Source organism: Vidua chalybeata, chromosome 19 (assembly GCF_026979565.1).
Source record: "Vidua chalybeata isolate OUT-0048 chromosome 19, bVidCha1 merged haplotype, whole genome shotgun sequence".
Taxonomy (NCBI): domain Eukaryota; kingdom Metazoa; phylum Chordata; class Aves; order Passeriformes; family Viduidae; genus Vidua; species Vidua chalybeata.
The window spans coordinates 5,420,691-5,440,425 of record NC_071548.1 but is presented as its reverse complement, the minus strand read 5'-3'; the positions used below and the strand labels follow the sequence as shown (position 1 = coordinate 5,440,425).

General features: G+C 50.0%; 2 protein-coding genes across 3 annotated transcripts; one reads left to right on the top strand and one right to left on the bottom strand.

The window, feature by feature from the left end:
- Positions 1 to 829: 829 nt before the first annotated feature.
- USH1G (USH1 protein network component sans) lies at positions 830 to 10,832 on the bottom strand. Of its 2 annotated transcripts, XM_053960360.1 has the most exons (3): positions 10,559 to 10,832; positions 1,936 to 3,177; positions 830 to 1,239 (listed from the first exon to the last, which is right to left on the bottom strand). In XM_053960360.1, exons 1-3 carry the CDS (start codon positions 10,720 to 10,722, stop codon positions 1,236 to 1,238), a joined length of 1,410 nt encoding a protein of 469 aa, XP_053816335.1. In that variant the 5' UTR covers positions 10,723 to 10,832; the 3' UTR covers positions 830 to 1,235. The 2 variants fall into 2 exon arrangements, with proteins under 2 accessions (XP_053816335.1, XP_053816334.1); XM_053960359.1 differs by lacking the exon at positions 830 to 1,239 and having other exon boundaries at positions 1,915 to 3,177.
- Positions 10,833 to 13,533: 2,701 nt separating this feature from the next.
- On the top strand, positions 13,534 to 18,959 carry OTOP2 (otopetrin 2). The gene is made up of 7 exons (XM_053960351.1): positions 13,534 to 13,592; positions 14,201 to 14,629; positions 15,113 to 15,249; positions 15,871 to 15,929; positions 16,567 to 16,700; positions 17,148 to 18,037; positions 18,598 to 18,959. Exons 2-7 carry the CDS (start codon positions 14,233 to 14,235, stop codon positions 18,766 to 18,768), a joined length of 1,788 nt encoding a protein of 595 aa, XP_053816326.1. The 5' UTR covers positions 13,534 to 13,592; positions 14,201 to 14,232; the 3' UTR covers positions 18,769 to 18,959.
- The last annotated feature ends 776 nt before the right edge of the window (positions 18,960 to 19,735 follow it).

Genomic DNA, 19,735 nt, shown 5'->3' with positions numbered 1-19,735 from the left:
CCAAAGGGACTGAGTGTGGTCCAAATCCCAGCCTGGCCTGGGATGAGCACACACAGGTAATTCCTTATCATTTGCATTCCTGAGATAAAGTGAGATAAGCAACACCAGTAACGTGTGCAGCATTTTTCTGATCTGGCAGTCTGCATCACAGCCTGAACAGGCACTTTGCCAACACCCCATGTCACAGGCTGCTGATTCTCCCTCAGTAGGATATGTCACTGCCCATCCTGCTGCTGCACCCCAGAAACTCCTGCAACCCAGGAGCCATTCATAGATCACATGTAAAATGGCACAGTGGTGCTGGGAGCGCATTGGTCAGTGGGATGGGTCTGTGGAAACACCTGACACTGGTTCAAAGCTGTGCTCGGAGCACTGACGCATCAGGGATGCTCAGAAGAGGCTTGGGCTGCAGCCTGGTGCTGTGCTCAGTCCTGGGAAATTGCTGGATTTCAGAGACAAGGTCCTTTGCACACAAACTGCTGACACAGCTCAGTGCCCTGGAGAGGTGGGACAGAAACATTGCATTTGTGAAACAACCATTTGACCACTGGAAGGCAACTACCAATATGTTCAAAACATCATCTTCATTCTTGATTTTGCCCTCAAGACAGCACAGACTGGACTCACAGACTTGTTGGGCACCAGGTGGCCAAAGTCACAGCTGGCACATCTCAAACTGAGATCATGGTCATCAGAACTCCCTTCCAAAAACATAACACCAGACAAGATGATGCTTCTCACCACACAAGAACCAGGAGAGAGAGCAGAATTCCCGAACCCTGTGCTCCTCAAGACCAAACCCCAAAACAACCACTTGCTCAGGGAAGAATAGCTTGTAATTATTTATTTTGTATCCCTTTGAAAATATCACGTTATCTCCTTCCGTTCATGGCTTGGTGTGGTCTCACAGCCTGTGACAGCAGCATCCCAGCCATCTGTGCAGCTCACTCCTTCCTCCAGTGAGTGGGAGACCATGGTCCCTTGAAGGTTGGCAGGTTGGACCTGCCTGGTCCAATCTCAGCTGTCATCCCTCCGTGCCAGGAACTGCCCAGGAGCGTCACACAGACAGGAAGCAGAGTGAGGGAGCAGTCCCGTGGGACTGGTGGGGATGGCTGGATGGCTGTATCTTTCAGCTGCCCCAGAAAGGGAGTCTCTGGCTTGTGTTTTCTGGCAACTTAGAACTGGGTTTGTTTCTTGAGAGAAAAAAAAAAAAAAAAAAAAAAGAGATGCTGCTGCTATCTGCAAAGGAAAAGAGAAAAATCTTTCAGAACTGTGAGGATCCAAGAACAAGCTGTTCTGAAAGGCTGTAAAAGCAGCACACAGATATCTGAAGGCTGGGAAGCCCAAACAACGCAGTGAATTGGGGTGTCAGGGCATGTGGCCTTCCCTTCACCTCTCTGACAGGTACACAGTCCTTTAACCCTACCAACCAAACCCTGGAAACACCATAAAATAGCAACAACTCCAACCCAGATATGCAACCTCCAGAGGCCTGAGTAAGATCTCAAGCATTTGGGGAAGGATTCCCAAAGCCACCTGGCACTGCTGTCAGCCTGCTCCCACCGGGAATTGTGGTTGATTTCCTAATGTCTTCAAAAGGTGAAGAGTCAAGACAAGCCTGGTTGAAAATCTCAGCTACATGGATTGAGAAGCATCAGATCACAAAGCAGTCTGCATTCAAATGGGTTACAAAACAAAACATGGGCTTAATGTCCTGCCCAGTTACATTAAGGTTGTTGAGTAATGAACTAATGCTACTGCCACCTCTCTAAACTCTCATCCTTTCCACACGAGCAGGAATTTGCCCATACACAGAAGTGCTGAGGTTATCTGGACTTTTACTCTTCCAAAGCAGGTTGAAAACAAAACCTTACATTATCCATATCTCCACCTGCTGAAGGGTTTAGCCCCTTAGACACCCCATCTCCCACTTACAGTTCAGTGTCTACAATAACATCTGGCTTCTCCAGCGTTTGTCGTCTCCTCTGGATGGCATCCACAATCTTTTTCCTGGGACCCAAAGGGATATTGATGCTCTTCAGGTCATTGTCTGAACACAGCATGAGAGCCTCCAAGTCAATCTTTTCCTTCTTCAGGATGGAGATGAATTCAAACATGTGCAGGGAAGCCAGAAAAGTTTCCAAGGGGCTTGTGTCGGGTTCATCGTCATCATCTAAGCCCAGCTCCACCTCATCCCAGGGCAGCTCCTCTGCGTTCCTCTCCTGCAGGCTGTTGGCACTGCCAATGCTGTCGTTGAGACTTGGCGAGCGCTGCAGGCGGCTCCGCAGTCTGATGCCCATCTCATCGGCACTGTCCTCCCCCAGTGTGCCCCCGTCCTCCCGGCCGATCCCAAAGAGCCCACTGCTCACGTAGTTGCGCCGGAACACCATGGTGCCCAGCCCAGGGCGGTTGAACAAGGAGTCGTGTCCAGAGTCAGTGCTGACCTCTGAGTGGGCCGAGTCCATGTGCAAACCTGGGTCACTTATGGCACGGGAGACAGTGTCTTCATCTGTGAGGAACATGTCTCGGATATTGCGGCGAGTCCACTCCTTTGGGCTGGCGTATGTGCCCTGCTTCACAAACATGACATCATTGCCCAGCTGCAGACCAGACAGAGACCGCACGCTTTTCCTGCCATCCTCGTAGATCTTGAATGTCCCGTCCACCTGCTTCTTCTTCTCTAATTTCTTTTGTATTTTCGTCTTTCCCTTGGCTGTGCCATGGATGGTGGCTTGTGAGTATGGCAAGGAAGTCACCATAGACATGTGCTGGAACTTCTTGCTTAAGGTGCTGCTTGAATAGCTGGAAAAGCTCATGGTATCTGAATTATCTGACATCTCCTTTCTGTACCGTTTCTCCATCCTTTCGTGGTGCTTCTTCTGCAGCTTCACGCAGTCCTTAATCCTCCGCTCCGCATCCCGAAAGGCCTTGTCCTTCAGTTTGCTCACCAGCTTGGGGTTGAGGTTGCTCTGCTTGGCAGCAATTGAGTCCAGGTACCGCACACACTCCATGTGCCCCTTCATGGCTGCCATGTCCAGTGGGGTGTGGTAGTCATTGTCCAGGCACCAGATGTTGGCCCCAAAGGAGATGAGGAAGGAGAGGCAGTTCAGGTGGCCATTGGCTGCTGCCAGGTGGAGGGGGGTATTCCCCCAGATGTCACATTTGTCTGGATCACCCCTAGGCAGCAAGAAAATCAACTGTTTAGCATGTAGGGATTGATGACAGACTTCACTAGAGATAGTCCCAGCTGTGCAGGGGCAAATCAGCACCATGAAGTGTTGACTCCTTGAAATATCAACCTATGTACCTATGGTTCTTGCAACTTAATCTTAGAGGGGTCTTCTGGAGGGGAGTACTACTGACATGGAATCACATGCCCCACATGCAAGTCTGTGGCAATGTGACTTGAATTGAGGTCTCAAGAAAAATGTGTTCCCACATCAAACCAACTTCTGGAGAAAGGCAAGCCAGGTTCTGGATAGCCCAGAACTGAGATACAGGTCTAATTCCATCTCAGACATTAAGCTTGTTATAAAATTTCAAATCTCAAATATCCCATTAAATTCTAGTCAGAATCTGTCTTCAGAACTTGGCTTCATTCAGACTCTGTGAGGGGGCATGCCAAAAATGCCTCTCTCTATGCCGCATTCTGGGCTGGACACCTTGGGATCTCACCATGAAACATCCATTCTCAGCAATGGTTCTGAAACCCCACAGCTGCTGTACCTTCCCACCCACCTGATCCTTGGCACATGGGGAAATCTGCGGCACAAAGGAATGTTTGCAGGAGAGAATAAGAGTGATTTTGCTGTCATTTGCCTCGGCATTGGGGTTTTGTGAGGGATTTTGCTGTACCACGCTTGGTCTCGGTAGCATGGCTGGAAGCACATTGGTATTAGCACATCCTGAGAATCCAGTTTCAGAGAAAGTGCAGATTAGGTTTCTGCACTCCTCAGGAGCTGGACACTGCCAGTAGCATCTCCATTCGCACAGTGCCAGCCCCTGCCCCAGCAAGCTGCTGGTGGGACACAACCACTTGTCCACATCTCCTGCCTCCTGTGCCAGGACGAACACAAACCTGGGATTCAAGGGAAGTCTGTCCTCCTGACATTCCTCTGTATTTGTGCTCAGGTGAAACGAGAGAGAGTTCACACCCCTGCTGGCACCAGCCCTCTCTCGAGCTGTGTGCTAATGATATGCAGCCAGCAGCAGTATCTGTCAACAGGGCACTCTCCCTCTGTGCACATGGATATGGCAAAGCCTTTTATTAAGGTTGGGCAGCTCCACCACCCTCAGGAGCAACTCCTCGTGGGCAGCAGGGCTCTGGCAGAGCTCTGGCTCAGCACAGCTCCTGCCTGTTCCCACACCACCCTTTCAGTGAGCTCCAGAGGAATCCAGCACTGTTCCTCCTCCACACAGACCTCAGCTCCAATCCATGGTGACACCAGGAGTGCAGAAAGCAAATCACAGAATACAGAGAGATGAAAGTGACCCATCAAGAATCATCAGGTCCAACTCCTTAAATGCACACTTGAGACCTTCAGCCAGGGTTACTTAACTCCTCGCTGCTTTAGGGTCTGTGATGACAAAAGCTGGGAGCAGCTGAGCCCAGAACCCTCTCCCAAATCCCATGTGCTCTGAGCTATGGCTTGTTTGACTTCAAAGAGTCCAAAAACTTCTCCAGGGAAAGAGCAGGAGATCACAGAAGCAGAGGGACTTCTTTGCCCTGCTGCTTTGCACTTTCATCACTTTGTGCTAATGCACAAACCCCAGATACAACCTCATCCAGCATATTCATCCCCACACAGGGACCCTGCAGCCTGCTTGGAACACTGTCCAAGGGGCAGCAGAGACAGAGAGGATCTGCCCAGTCAGTGTAATGCCAAGTTTGCAATCCTTAGGCTTTAGAAAAACAATAAAGCCTGTCCAGAGGTTAAGCTGGAGATTATTTACAGCCAGAGCATGAACTTACTAACTTCACTCCCTGAAAGCTGCTATGAGGTGCACTCAGCTTTCTCTGCGGCAGCATGAACAGGAACTCCATCATAAACATATTTTCACTAAATTTACAGAAACATAAGTACAACCTTGATTTCATTGGCAAATTCAGCAAGTTAAACAATAGGTTTGAAATTCTGTAAGGCCAAAAAAAACCACAAACCCTTCAGGACTTCTGAACTTTGGCATCTCTCATAGAAAGAGAAAAAGGTTTCAAAGATGGGTGATGAGGAGGGGGAAGGCAGGAGATCACAGGATTGAGGAGCCATGAAGCTAAGAAAAGGAGAGAAGGGATCTGATAGTACTCTGGCAATGCCCAGTTTCCAGGAGCAGTATTTCCCCAGCCCTTGCTTCTACCCTCGTAGTGACATGTCCAGGCTGGGAAATGCATGGGGAGGATAAATATTTGATGAATTGCAAGAGAAGAGTAAATTATTGATGGAGCTGGATTTAAAGAGGCAGTGAACCTGTTCCACATGGAACTTCTGGTGCTGGTGAAGAGACTCCAGTGCATGAAGGGCTGTTGGTTTGTTTTGTGTGCTCTGAAAGGGCACTTGTGTGCCTGGCATGTGTGGGCAGGTGAGCCAGAGCACCCCAAGGGTCCTAGTGTGTATGTAGACTCATGATGTGGACAGTGACTGAGCAGTGGACTCCCTGGAAAGTCTTGCTCCCAAAACAAGATGGATGTGTGGATGCTCAATCCATCAAGTACCTTTTGGAGCCTATTCTCAGGTCTGTCTGGTTCAGGGGGCAGAGGGCAAAGCCAGGGACAACTTGGGGGTTTCATATGTGAAGATCTACTTTCCTCAGAGAGTGAGGTGAAAGAACATCAAAACCAGCTTTCCCTGGTCATTTCCACTGTCTAGAAAGAAGAGTATTAGGGCAAAATTAGATATCTCAGGCCCTCTGCCCTATAAATGGCACTAAAAATGCATCAGAAGGAAAGAAGAACGGTGACTTGCAAAGTAGAGACGTTTGATTCAACTCAGATAATAAACATGAGGCCCTCCCTCTGGCAGGTGTCTGTCTGAGCAAAACTTCACCTCCAGGGTGCTGCACATGAGGAGATGCTGACTGCAGGGTCCACTAAGCGGGAACATATTTTAATAACAGGTGTAAAGTGCAGCACTTCTTGGCTTCAAAGCGTTTTTGAGCACTTAGTCAACTCCTGTAATAATAATTATTAAAACACTGTTAATTGGTCCCCTTAGGTGGACATGTGCATCTCTTGAGTCACTCTGTTTGCACCATGACATGCATGCTCACTCCCTTCCTGCTGGTTTTTCCCCTCTGCTTCTCCCATAGGATCCCAATTAGCCAGGGAATCCAGTGGCACTTACATATGTTCTTCCCTGGCTGCATGTGTGAAGTTCCTCCGATAGCAAAGGGTTGGCTCACCCTTGGCTCATGGGTGTGTGTGAGGAATTGGGCCCTCAGACCAGGAGCCAACTGGGTGCAGAGCGTCTCTGCTCCCACAAGATGGTTTTGGATAGAGGAAGAGTGAAAAAAATAATTTATGGCTTGAGGAACAATCCTCACTACCTTCGGCATAGTCAGTCAGGGCAATGACCTAAGCAAAGCCTAGAAAAGAGCAGAAGAGATGAGGTTTTGGTCTCAGAGCAGAGCTTTGGGTCCTGTACACCAGGTTTTCCCCAGGTGGTGGTAGCCTGAGGATTCAATTGTCCTCCAGGTTCAAATCCTCAAAAATCCAGCAGAGATGCTGTAGATGAGGGTCACACCAGGGCTCTCTGCCTCTTGTCCCAGCAGAAAGCCAGGCTGGCAGTTCCTGTCCAGCTGACTGTTCGTGCTGGGTCAGTGCCCGGGGCCACATCTCCTGGTTCAGCACCTCAACGTGCCCAGGGCTCACCCTCACTCCCAGCAGCCAGCTCAGGTGCCGGGAGCCACGAAGCTGCAACAGTGCTCCACCCTGCTCCTTCTCCTTCCCAGCTGGTCATCACCCAGGGAAGGTCCCCACCAATATGGCCAGGCTGCCCTGGCTCCCACGTGTCCTGTGGCGTGCAGAGGGTGCACATCACCTTCATGTGCCTTTGCTGCAACCTCCACTGCAACCCTGCCCCAGCTGGGGTGATGTGATGCCCTCAAGCAGCCTGGCTGATGTCAGGAGCCACCATCAGCTCCAAACCATGGCTGAGCCACTTGTCCCCTCTGCCCCTGACATCCAAAGTATCTGTGCCCCCTGTTTTTGTAAGAAGAGAAAATGAGGACCAGCTCTCCTGGGTGACAAAGCTGAGCAAGGACCTGCAGACACATCCTCACTTCTCCTGCTGTCCACTCCAAGGAAGTCTGGGCTGATCCCAGCCAAGGCCCCCAGACCTGCCTATAACTGAAGCTGGACCAGTGCCCGCCACTGCCACAGCAGTGTCTAATGAACCACACTGAAGAATTACTGTGTCTGAAAAGCTGCAATGCTAAATGCCAGCTTGCCTGCCTCTTCCCAGCCGTCATATTAATTGAGTTTGTTTTCCTCACTGGAGCCCAGCCAGGGGGAAGAAAAAGGCTTTTTGTGTGGCAAACAAGAAGGATGAGCCACTGCTTGATCCCTCCATCCCAAACCCTCTCTCCGTCTGTTGCAAAGGGTGCACAGAGGCACAGACACATCAGCAGCTGGTAAGGGCAGCACAATAAGCCTATTTTGTTACCCCTTTCATGTGGGTTGGGGCAACAAGCTTCCCTCAAGGATCTACCAAAGGATTTCTTTCCCCCTCCTGATTTCAGCCTGACACCACAATCTGCTGAACACATGTGGATGAGGCTCCTTCACTGATGACAGAGCCTAGATGTGTCCATCGGCCTGGCACGACCATTAGAGCCATGATTTTGGCCCCCAGAAGCCCTCTCACACAGCCCTGCTTTCTCAGGATTCCTCTGGCCACCCTCACTAGGGCATTTCATAGCACTCAATGTCCCATCTTGTTTGGGCACCGGTGCCACTGCCCAGCACTGGCAAGGGATTTTGGTGTTTCTTGCTGTCCCAGGACTCCCCATCATCCTCTGTGCTTTGACATCCCTATGCAACCCAGATGGATGCTCACCAGCCCCCTCAGACCCTGAAGATTCCCCCCACCCCATCCCTGCATGGAGCCAGCCCAGCCCCAAAGCCTCCACTCCCCCAGAAACTGCTCCATGCCATAGCCCCACACTCCCATCTTGTAGTGCAGGGCTCTCTGAACCAAAGGAATATTTTGGCAGCAGAGGCCAGAGAGCAATTCTCAGACATTTTGAGATACTCAGGGGCCTCCCCTCTTGCCTCACAGTGGTTATAGTGCAGGTGTAATAGTAACATATATAACACAGCAGTAAGTTTCATCTCTGAACAAAGCTTAAATACTGTGGCACATCATCCTGGGCACTGGCAGAAAATTACAGGGTCTGCCCTCAGGCTCTCCTGGCTCTTGCACAATTCCACCTCTCTGGCACCCTTGTCCCCAGGCTGGGGCTTTCCTGCCTTAGGCAGACCCAAAGCCAGCTCCAAGGAGCAGAGGTGTGCCTGCCTCCCTGCCAAGTACTTTGCTGGTCTCTCTGTGGGCCTAGGCAAGGATCTGACACATGGAGATGAATGCACAAATGCAAACACATCCTGCAGTCCCACAGCCACACACCTTGCTCCACCATCCATCATGTAAAGGGCACTGGGCTTTTGCCAGGCTATTTTCCTTGTCAGGAACAAATGTATATTAGGTTGTTAATTAAACAGCAGCCATGCTGCACTCGAACACAATTTGAGCCCACAAGGACCTTTTAATCCAATGCGAGTTTATGAAAGCAGCCCTTGGGCTTTGTGGAGAGGCAGAAACTGCTGGTTTGGATGGGGTTTGGCAGGGCAGGCAGTGGTGCTGCAGGGTGCCCTGTGATGGAGATGAGCAATATGAGGAGATACAGTGATATAAAGAGATTATAAAGTCCAAAAGTCTTTGCCTTTCTAGAGGGGCATTCATCCACCACTTGGGCCTTCCAGGTTGACTTTTTGGCAATCAGAGTATTTGGAACCATTTTTAACCTCAGGCTGTCATCCCCTGAACATTCCTTCCATGTCTCTCTGGCCCTGGCTAGAAATTCCTGTCCTGCCAGGAACTCTGGACAGGATTTTGCTGGGCACAGTCTTTCCTGGAATACGCATGGAGTCACAGAGCCCCACCCAGGGAAGCATCACAGGGCTCTCAGCCCAGGACCATGTCAGGATGCTCCACTCGGAGCACTGTCTTGCTCTCTCCCTTCCAGACTCAGAAACAATCTTTTCCTGAACACACTCCTTCTGCATCAGGACTTCTCAAAGCCACTCTGTACACAGCCTTCAGTTCAGGATCTGAAAGGAAATGATTTACAATGAAAGGACAACAATGGGCGGAGGAGCTCTGCCTGTGAGCACAGCTGAGGTACTGCGTAAGTGTTTTGCACAAATAAACCAGAGTATCAGGAGATGGCAAAAGCCCAGGAACAGGTGCAGTGAAGATGTGGCTGGTCAGGTATAAGAGCTGCTAACACAGCCCAGGGTACACGAAAAAATCCCTGCATGGGAGCCCACCAAGCCCAATGTGGAGAAGTAAAGCCCCTCCAAGGAGGTGTGATGTCCATCCAGGCTGCTGACCTCAGTACCATCCCGCAGTATTAGAAATACCTAAATCAAAATCAGCACCACCAATCTCTCAACACACGGCAGAAGCCACTCCAGCTTGGATGGCTTTAAAAGAGGTGCTCAGAAGAGCTGCTGGAGCAGAAGGAAGCACTGGGATGTGTCTTTGGGAGGTTAGTAAGAACTGGAGAGCCACAGACAGCCTCAGAGGGAGCTAGGAATGCCAGGTCATGCTTTAGCACTGACCTTGTGTGGTTCCCCCAACACCAAGGTGTAAATCCCTCCAGTCTGACAAGTCCCCTTAATCCCACTCCTGCCTCTCCACCACATCCACATTTAGGAAGCCAGAAACTCTTTAAGATTTGGCAGCCCAGGGTGAGGTACAGAGAGACAGACCAGTATGGAGCAGGCCCTGTGGGGGAGACTGCTCTTAGAAAACCTGAATTTCCCAGGCTCTAAGTGTACAACAAGCTGCCCAGGGGTCACATACTGAGACCTTGCTTTGGTTAAGCAGACAAGTGCCACCCACTGCCAGCTGGCACTGCACACATCCTTCTGTAAGCACTCTTGGGACAGAGGGAGCAGTTATTTTCTCTGCCCCCTCACTTAAAAGGGCTTTTTTCATGTCAGCAACATAACGTGCTTATCTTTACAGGACCTGTAAAAGATCACCAAGCACTTGGAAAGGGGAACTTGTCCCTACCCAGGGCGCTGCAAGCAGGCTGGGGGCAGGAGCACTTATAGAGTCAGAGGAGCTGGGAAAGCACAGAGCAGTTACCAGGAGTGTTGGATTAGATTCAAAGCACCACAAGCAAAGAAAACTAACAGCAGGGAGGACAGGAGTAGGGGTCTTAGAGAGAGAAGCCATAATCTTGTGGGGCACGCTGACCTGCAAGCAGAGAAGGGGGAAGAAGGGGGGCCCAGCTACTCTGTTCCAGAGACCAGCACCGTGCCCTGGCCAACACTCACCCTCTGCTGACAATGAGGCGCAGGGCGTCCAGGTTGCCGTGGTAGGCGGCCCATAGGGTCGGGGTCATGCCATCCTCATCTGGCGCGTTCAGGTCCTTCTTGGTGGCTTCCTTCAGCAGGTCCAGGTAGCCGTCCCGGGCGGCTCGGTGGTACTGGTCATTCATGGTGCGAAGGGGTCCCCAGGCCAGCACATGGGTGCCCAGGGGGTCCAGAGCATGGGCACGGACGTGGGGCAGGGGCAGCTGCCAGGAGGGCCCCACTCGCCTCGCACAGCTCCGCGTACCGGGACACCTGAGAAGTCCTGGCCGCGGAGGCAGGAGTCGTTCCAAGCCCAGCCAGCCAGGCTCCACAGCGCTTCCCCTGGGTCCTAAGCATCCTCCGGCCCCGGCGGCTCCTTGTAACACGCACCAACTCCACGGCACATTAAAAGCTCCAGTTAAGCAGCATCGCTCTGTTGGGCTCAGCACGGGGTCACACAGCAATTCACCAGGTTTACGTGTCCCCAAAGCAGAGCAGGCTGTCAGACAGACTGCTGGGTTGTATCCCGCTCAATATGCCTCTGTTCCATAACTACCCCATCTCAAGCAAGGGGCAGCAGTAGCCAGAGGAGGAAGAGTGGGTCAGAAGAGCACAAACCCCCACGGCCTCCACTCACAGCCCTGTCAGAGCGGGGACCTGGATGGATAATCCTGCTCTGTGTGGAGTTGGCTGAGAGCAGTTTGGTGACTGATTTAAAAGTAATACCAGGAGTGTTCACAGCTCAGCTTTTCCTCACTAAAAAATCCCCCAAACATACATTTATTTATTTTTTTATTTATTTATATCTCTCCCTAGTGTCACTAGGAAGACAACAGCAGACCCAGTCACCATACCTATCCCCCATCTACCCTGCCTATACCCACACAATTCTGCTTTCCAAGGAACTGCACAACAAACTGTGCAACAGGAATATGATAAACCAAGAAAACTAATAAGAGCTGGAAACATTCCCTTTCTCACCTTTTTTCCCTCTCTGGAGACTAAAAAAATAACCCCAAACACTGTGTGTAACTCGGTACTTCACTGCGATGTGCAGTGGGTGCAGTGTCTGGCCTCTGGTGTCTTTTATGCTGACACAGAATTCCCGGCTGCGTGAGAGCCTGGGGGAGTTGGACAGCCCCAGGCAATGTTTCCAGCACAGCGTTCCCGGTTCCCGGGCACCCTCTGCCGTCGGAAAGATGGAGCCAAGCCTGGATGTTGACAGAAGTACGAAGCTGTCCCAATGCGTTACACCCAAGGGTGAATCGGTGGATTGTATCCCCTGGGACATGCTGACATGGAGGAGGAATTTCCTGCTGCTTTCTTGTTCATTTTACCTGTAATGTCCTGACTCTGGGAATGGAGATCTCCAGGGTGGGACTCTGTGTGTGTCATCATGGCTCTGGGACAGGCACAGGGTTTAGAGAGGGTGAAGACAGAGCCATTAGATGGGTGAGAAATGGGAGGAGAGTGGAAAACTGGGGAAAGACTGTAAGACAGCCTCAGGGGGGCTTGGAGGCAATGAGCAGAGAGGAACTAAATGAGAAAGGCAGCTTATTTTTGTGAAGAAAAAAAACACCCCAAGACAGGAGGGTGGCCCTAAAGCAGTGCCAGGTGCACCCACGCAAGCTGCAGTGATTAATCCCTGGATGGCTGACACGGCCTCAGCGTCCCGGCTGCCTGGGGACACCGGGAAGTGCATCAGAGCCAGAGTCTGCTCCCTGCGTGGTTTGTTAAACCAGCACGTTTAGCCCGAGGGGCCTCCGAACCTCTGGCCTCTGCAAAACATCATTATCAGCTCGGATTTACTTCTGGGAGGCCTGGACTTCCCCTGAGAAAGGCTGCAGACTGAGAAGAGACCGACCACTCCCCACAGAAGGAATCCCTATGGCTCAGCAGAGGCCAGGCAGGGCAGACTTGGTGCAGCTGGTGGCAGCCGGCTGGTGGCAGCACGGGAGGGACACACGGGGCTCTCCCTGGGCTGTGCAGTGCATCCTGAGCTCTCCTTCCCCATCGCACACAATTCAGTTTGCTGTCCCTTCTGTGCGGCAAGAAGGACACATGCGGGCAGGAATGGGACTGAGAAAACACACAGCAAATGGCCTGTGCTTGCCATGAAGGGGGAAAGCAGCAGAGACATCTCCAAAAGAGGCACTTCAAGGGCTAAAACTTGTCCCCATCCACCCAGAACTGCCGTGGAACTCCTATAGCTCCCCCACAAAACACAGCTGGGTGAAAGGGACCTTGAGCAGAAATTGACCCCTTACCAGATAAATGTTTAAATCATACCTGCCCTGTGGTTTCTGACGTGGAAGGAGAGGAGTTAAGGTCCTGAGAAAGGTGATCCCACCCTGAAAAATCAAAGGCAGTCAGCAAAGGAGAACACAAATTCTGGTCTCTAATTCCTGCCCTTCTCTAGTGCTAAACCTTCCTCGTTGATGACACCTTGGGTGGGAAAGGATTGAGTTACCCGTGGCACTGAACAGGTACAAATGCAAATTTCTTCCTTTTCCTCAAGAACCTTCGAGTCATGGAGAGGACTGATTTGAATAGCACAGGGTGGGGCACAGTGGTCATTGTGCTCTGGTAAGCGGAAAGCCAAGCACAAAATCATCGCCAAAAATAAATTAATCCTCTAAACCATCTCCTTTCAAGGAAGAGACCTCATGTATGTAGGGAGATGGATTTGGTGGGGTGGCCTTGCTCTCTGCTGACCATGACCCTGTGACCGAGCATTCCATGCCATGCTTAGCAGTGTTGTCAACTCATGCTCTTGCTAGGTAAATAGCCCTTATCTCCTCATCTCTTTCCAGCTTCCCCAAAATCAGCTATTGCATAAAATGGATCACATGAGTTTCTCTGAGAAACCCACAAAGCCCTGCTGTCAGCTTCAGATATGGTATAAATTACAGAGACGTCCCAACAGGTATAAATTCTTCAACTGACCAAGCTGCAGCAACAGGGAAACTTCTCAGCCTGGCAGAAGCAGAGATTTGGATCCCAGGCAGCAAAACAGGTTGGTGGAATGGCTTTGTTTGGATGGTTAATTCACTTTGTTTCAGGCTTTTTACTGAGAATGAATGAAATGCCAAACTTGGCACAGACAAGGGGCTTTACAGGGCGTGACAACTCAGGTAGTTTACACCCTTCCTGAAGGAACTGGTACAAATTACGTGATAGTCCAAAGATTCCCGGGGGTTTCTTACCTTTTGGTGGCTTGTTCTTCAGCAAGGAAGTATAACAATTTCTCAGAATATTTAGTATTTGACATTTAGAATTTAAACCACACCGGCTGTTTGCCCCAGGATATTTGATCCTGTGAGTGCTTTTGAGTGCTTTTCCAAATCTTGCATCAATAAACACGTAAATGTTGTGTGACCAATTAAACACACTTCATTAAACTGACCTGGGTTCTTCCTGAGCAAGAGCATCTTAAGTAAAGAAAGCATCAGGGAACCAGGAAAGGAAAGTTTGAAAATAAGCTCACCTTTCTTCTTTCACTCCCTGTCTCAGCCTTCCCTGTTCCTGTGATACATCCTGTGCTCCTCATCACATGTCCTGCTTTGGCCCAGTCCTGAGCTGTTCCAAATGCACCTCTCACTCATGGACCTCTCTTCCTAACAGCACTGAGCCTCAGGCAGAGCCTTGGTCGAACCATGACCGAGGAGCCCGGACAGAAGGACAGTGAGCTCGGACACCCCCACTGCAGCATGGGCTGCGGACACAAGGATGACAAAGCCAGCCTGGCTTCGAGCCAGATAGCATCTTTCAGCCACCAGCCCCCCTCCACTCCTGCCTCCAAGGAAGTGTGGAAAAAGGGTGGCCGCATGTTCTCCATCCTGCTGGCCGTGCACTTGGCCCTGCTGGCCTGCACGCTGGTGAGCAGCGGGGCTTTCGAGAAGATTGCTGTGCACGACTACGACGTCTTCTTCCTGCTGACAGTCATGATGCTGATTGTCATCATCTGGATCATCTTCTACCTTGCCAGCACCTCCCGGTGCCCAGGTGCCATCCTCAGCAAGGACTCCCATGCTGGGCCCATCTGGCTGAGAGGTAGGTGCTGGGGCTGGAGGGGAGATACAGGATGGACAGTTCATGGGAGCATCAGTTATTACAAGGGAAGCAGCAAAGTTCTGGGCACAGCTTCTTCCTGCTGATAGACTGGGGCATGACACCATGCCCTGCTTCAGATCAGCTCCTGGTCCCTGCACTGGATTCACTGCCAGGTCTCCCTGAATCCACAAAGGCTCTTGGTAACCACCAGGGTCTTAACACCAGGGTCTCTCAGGCTGCTTTTGCAAAAGCTGTCAGCCCCAGCATACCAGGCTGATTGAAAATCACTTCCAGCCAAAATTACTGTATGATTTTGTTGCTGCCAAGATATTTTGGGCGCTGAGAGAGGAAAAACAGCAGTAGTAGCAAAGCCTCTAAAAAAAAGCATCTCCTAAAGCATCTCCTCTTCTTCCTCTCATCCATCTGCATTAGCCCATGTGTGCACACATCTGTCTAACCACAGATATTTTTGTTCCCCAACAGGAGGCCTGATCCTATTTGCCATTTTCAGCCTTGTCATGGATGTGTTCAAAATAGGATATTACTCGAGCTTCTACAGCTGCTTGTCTGCAATCAAAATCATCTACCCCATTGTGCAGGCAATATTTGTGGTTGTCCAGGTGAGATGGTTGTGCTCTGTCTTGGGGAGCAGTAGAGAGACACAGGCATCAGTGGAAGGAGCTCTGATCTCTTGGATTTAATTTAATTTGCCCCCCCAGCAAATGCAAGGGGTTAACTCAGCCCCCACCCAGCCCACATCGTCTCGCTCCAACCACAACAGCTTCCATCTATGGCAACTCAACTCACTCTAAGTCAGTGATTTAAACTTGTTACCATCCTGTGACATTTTTGTCACCAACTCTGAACAGCCCCCAGCCAGCCAGCCCTCCTTTCCCATGAAGAACAGAGGAGCAGAAGGACAGTCAAGGCAGGGGCTACCTTGCAGTTTAAGGACCCACACAGAAGACCTCCTGCTCTGGGACAATGCCAAGGAGGGAAGAGATCAGAGAGGGACAATTTAGACCAAACAAGGAGTGGCCATGGGCAGAGCAATGGCAGTGGGAGCAAAGAAAGAACATCCAGCAGAGGGCCAGTGTTATGAACTAGGCTGAGCCCAGATGGACCCAAGCAAAAGAGGCTCCAGCTTCCTTCTGTGCTGCAGGGAGATCCCTCCTTCAAAAGGATGTCCTTTGTTTTTTTTGTTTTGGTGGAAATAACAACTAATTTTTTTCCCCCTACAGACATATTTCCTGTGGGTCTCTGCCAAAGACTGCATCCACGTGCACCTGAACGTTACCAGGTGAGCGCTGATGCTCCTTGCAGACCTGGGCCCCCAAAAGCATTCTGTACTCTCTCACACACCTAAGATGTAACCAGGGGATAATCCCTTAATGCTGTCCAAAACGAAACCTGCTCAATCTCCAGCTAAACTTAGATCCCAGCTCAAGCAGCTGTGGTTAATGACCTGTGGATCTATCAGGGTTGGGATTCAATTAAAGAATACAAGCATTACTCAAAGCAGATAGTATTAAATAAATAATTATCATTAAATAATGATTCATAGTTGACTTTTTCTTCCCTGGGGAAGATAACTATGCAGTGGGCAAGCCTCAGGCTAAAATAAGATTTTGTCCACTTTTGCAAGACTGGATCCGGAGACCAATTCAGATCTTTTCATTTATTCACTATTGAGAAGCTCTTTCAAAAGCAACAATGGGAATCAAGCCTTGCTAATTCTCATGAGCATGGACAGAAAACAGGAAGAAAGTGAGGGCAGCAAAGAAAGGATCAAGATATCAAGATTTCTAGCCTGGGCCATTGGAGTCCTCGCACCACTTCAGGCAGCTGCCAGAGTCTCTGAGCACACCTAAACCATGGATGGGAGAAACATGGCCTAGAGCCACTGCTTTAATGTCACAAACCTTCTCCTCCTGCAGATGTGGCTTGATGCTAACGCTGACTACAAACCTGGCTGTGTGGATGTCAGCAGTGACAGATGAGTCTGTCCACAAGGCACATTCAAAGCTGAAGAAAAACATGACAGAGGAAATCTTCAGGTGGCTCCTGAAAGGTAATCTGCCTCTTTGCGAAGCCATCTGGTCCAGGGAGAGATCCCATCAGGTAGAAATTGTTCCCGAGCAAGTCAGATTTCATCCCTTTTCAGAAGCCTGTTTAGAGCTGGAGGTACCTTTGTCAGGGCTGGTTTGTTAAAAGCCAAGTATGGATGTTCATTTCCTACCCTCTCTCAGAAAGGAGTCAGAGAGGTGGAAGACTCTGTACAAATGGGATGGGATTGAAGAAGGGAAGGGAAAAGAAAGATTTAACCTGACAGCTAATGTTTTAGGAAAGAACCTGGGCATAAGAAAGCTGAGGGTGAAGTGTCCTTGTTTTCAAAGTGGTCACATATTCTTTTGTTCTTTGTTTTGATTTTCACTGACCCCAAATATCCAGTTCTTAAGGGAGAAGTGTTGCCCTTGTTTTAATACCATGGCATCTGTCTGGTTTTGTCTTGTTTCAGTGGGAATGAGAAGCAGCTCAGTTGAAGAATGTAATTGCAACAGCCAAATCTGCCAGATCTTCAAAAATGGCTACTTTTGGCTGTACCCCTTTAACATTGAGTACAGTCTTTTTGCCTCTGCCATGGTCTATGTCATGTGGAAGAACGTTGGACGCTTCATAGACCACCACTCCCACCACATTCAGCGCCTGAAGTTCAGGCTCTTCCGAAGGACCTTCTTTGTTGGCATCATGTTGGGCCTCATCATCCTCGTGAGTGGTTTGGGAGTCCTCATCCTGTACGAGGTGCAGGTAAATTCCAGCACTGAATCCAGCAAGAAGAGCCAAGCACTCACCATGTACTACATCTTCAACATTGTTTGTTTGAGCCTGATGTCTCTTGTCTGCATTGGTGGCTCTGTCATCTACCGGTTTGACAAGAGGGACATGGACCGGCACAAGAACCCCACCAGGACCCTGGACGTGGCCCTGTTGATGGGGGCAGCCTTGGGGCAATATGCCATTTCCTACTACTCCATTGTGGCCATCGTGGCCAGCACGCCAAGGGACACTATCAGTGCACTCAACCTCACCTACGCTCTCCTAATGATTGCCCAGCATACCTTCCAGAACATCTTCATCATCGAGGGCCTCCACCGGCAGCCCCCCAAGGAGGACTACAAGCACGAGTCTCACCAGAAGGACCTCTACGGGCTCACCTTTGTAAACATCAATGCAGTGTCCCTGCGGGTGCCTGACACTGGCAGCGCCTTGGCCGCTGGCGCGGCATCTGGCACGGAGGCCATGCACGCTTCTGACCTGGTGAGGTCCCTCACTGCCCCCAAGAAGATGAACTGGAGGAGGAAGTTCTTGAGGGAGATCTCCATGTTCCTGCTGCTGAGCAATATCATAGTGAGTACATGCAGGGAGAAGAGTTTGTGGGGGAAGGAGAGGGCTACAAGCACAAGGGAGAAGGGTCTGTAAAGGAAAGGGTGTGGCCTCTGGAAAAACAGTCCTTTCTGTGCCTCTGCTGTACAGAAAGTACATTAGTTATATTTATAAATGCAGAATTCTGATTCCCTTGTCCCCTAAAAAAAACCCCAGCAACTACCCTGAAGTTAAGACATTTCAGGCTACATCAACAGGTCTGTCACTTATCACCAGAATATCAGACACAAGAGATGGATGCAAGAGAATAATCCATTTCAGTATTTTTATTGTGTATTAATGATGTGTGGGATAAATTACATTAATAAATTATGTTAAACCATTCCCTTCACCCCCCCCAAAGAAGGGATGTAAAGTGACAAATATCTGGGGTGAAGTCTGGGTTTTCTTGAGACATGGCAGCACATCTCTTCTCAAAACCATGGCCTAGAAGGTTGCTCCTTTCCTGGGAAGCTGTGACTGCAGGTCCCTGATGTACCACACACCTTTCTCACTGCAGAGCTGTTCTCCCATTTCCTCCACAGCTCTGGATCATGCCAGCGTTTGGTGCCCGGCCCCAGTTTGACAATGACACAGAACTGAACTTCTATGGCGATTCCATGTGGCCGGCCATCGTGGACATTTGCCTGCCCTTTGGGATCTTCTACCGAATGCACGCTGTGGCCAGTTTGCTGGAGGTCTACATCATGTCCTAAAGAGGTCCCTTGCAAGGGAGATGAGATCCTCCTCAAGTAATCCACCTTTTTCCTACCCCAGGGCTGGGAAGCTGCCCAGATGTCCCCAGGGGTCTCCAACACTGCCTGAATCACATCCTCTTGCAGTATTGGGGCATTTATGAACTGTCAGTGAAGATGATCCAAACATAGTCCAGATTTTATTTTTGCTACTTGTGTGTGGATGTGCCTGTGTGTGTCTGAAGTTCTTAAAGCTTAAAAGAGAACAGATTTTAAAAAAGGAAGTTATCTAGGGTGAGATCATGGTGATTACCCTTGGTTCACGCAGAGACTCACCTTCCTTGTAAAGCCTGTTTGCTCCATGCCACTGATGGGCTCTCCAGAGTGTTCTCAGCACCCCTGGGCAGTCAGAGCCCCCCTGCACACAGAGAGCTGAAGAGTGCAAGGGGCCGATAAAGGCCTGGAAGGACAGAAAGGGAAACCACTTCACCTCCTCGTATGGCCAGTCGGAAATCACTCCCCTGCAGAGATGTGAAAAACAAACTGGTGACCACCAAAGGCTTTGGGAAACATTTTAATCTTTCCTCTCTGTATTGTCCACGTGTATGGGCCCTCTCAACACTTCCTTGTGCCAGCCCCTGCCTTCATCTCCAGGAAGCTTCACTGCAGCCTCCTCTTCCCAAGGAGGGAGAGCTGTGCGTGTGGTTGTGGGCTAGCCCTCATATGGGATGCCTCTAGCACACTTTTTTCTCAGCTTTCCTGAATCAGGGCTCAAGAATCATAAAGATGATGTGGGCCACACAGTCTGGGGGATAATAAAGAGCTTTTTCTTTTTTCTTTTTTCAATACATAATGATTTTTAAAAAATATATATGAACATTTTTGTATGCAAAGTTATTTATTGATTTTCACTGCAACTGAATTCCTGAAGGGACCCTATGACACAGAAATCAGTGCAATGCTGTGGTCAATTTGATCTCCAGCACCC

Coding starts and splice junctions, on each gene's coding strand:
- USH1G (XM_053960360.1), bottom strand. CDS start 10,722: ATGAATGACCAGTACCACCGAGCCGCCCGGGACGGCTACCTGGACCTG. Junction 3,178..10,558: donor CGCCTCATTGTCAGCAGAGG/GTGAGTGTTGGC, acceptor CTTGCTGCCTAG/GGGTGATCCAGACAAATGTG.
- OTOP2 (XM_053960351.1), top strand. CDS start 14,233: ATGACCGAGGAGCCCGGACAGAAGGACAGTGAGCTCGGACACCCCCAC. Junction 15,930..16,566: donor GTGCACCTGAACGTTACCAG/GTGAGCGCTGAT, acceptor CTCCTCCTGCAG/ATGTGGCTTGATGCTAACGC. Junction 18,038..18,597: donor TGCTGCTGAGCAATATCATA/GTGAGTACATGC, acceptor TTTCCTCCACAG/CTCTGGATCATGCCAGCGTT.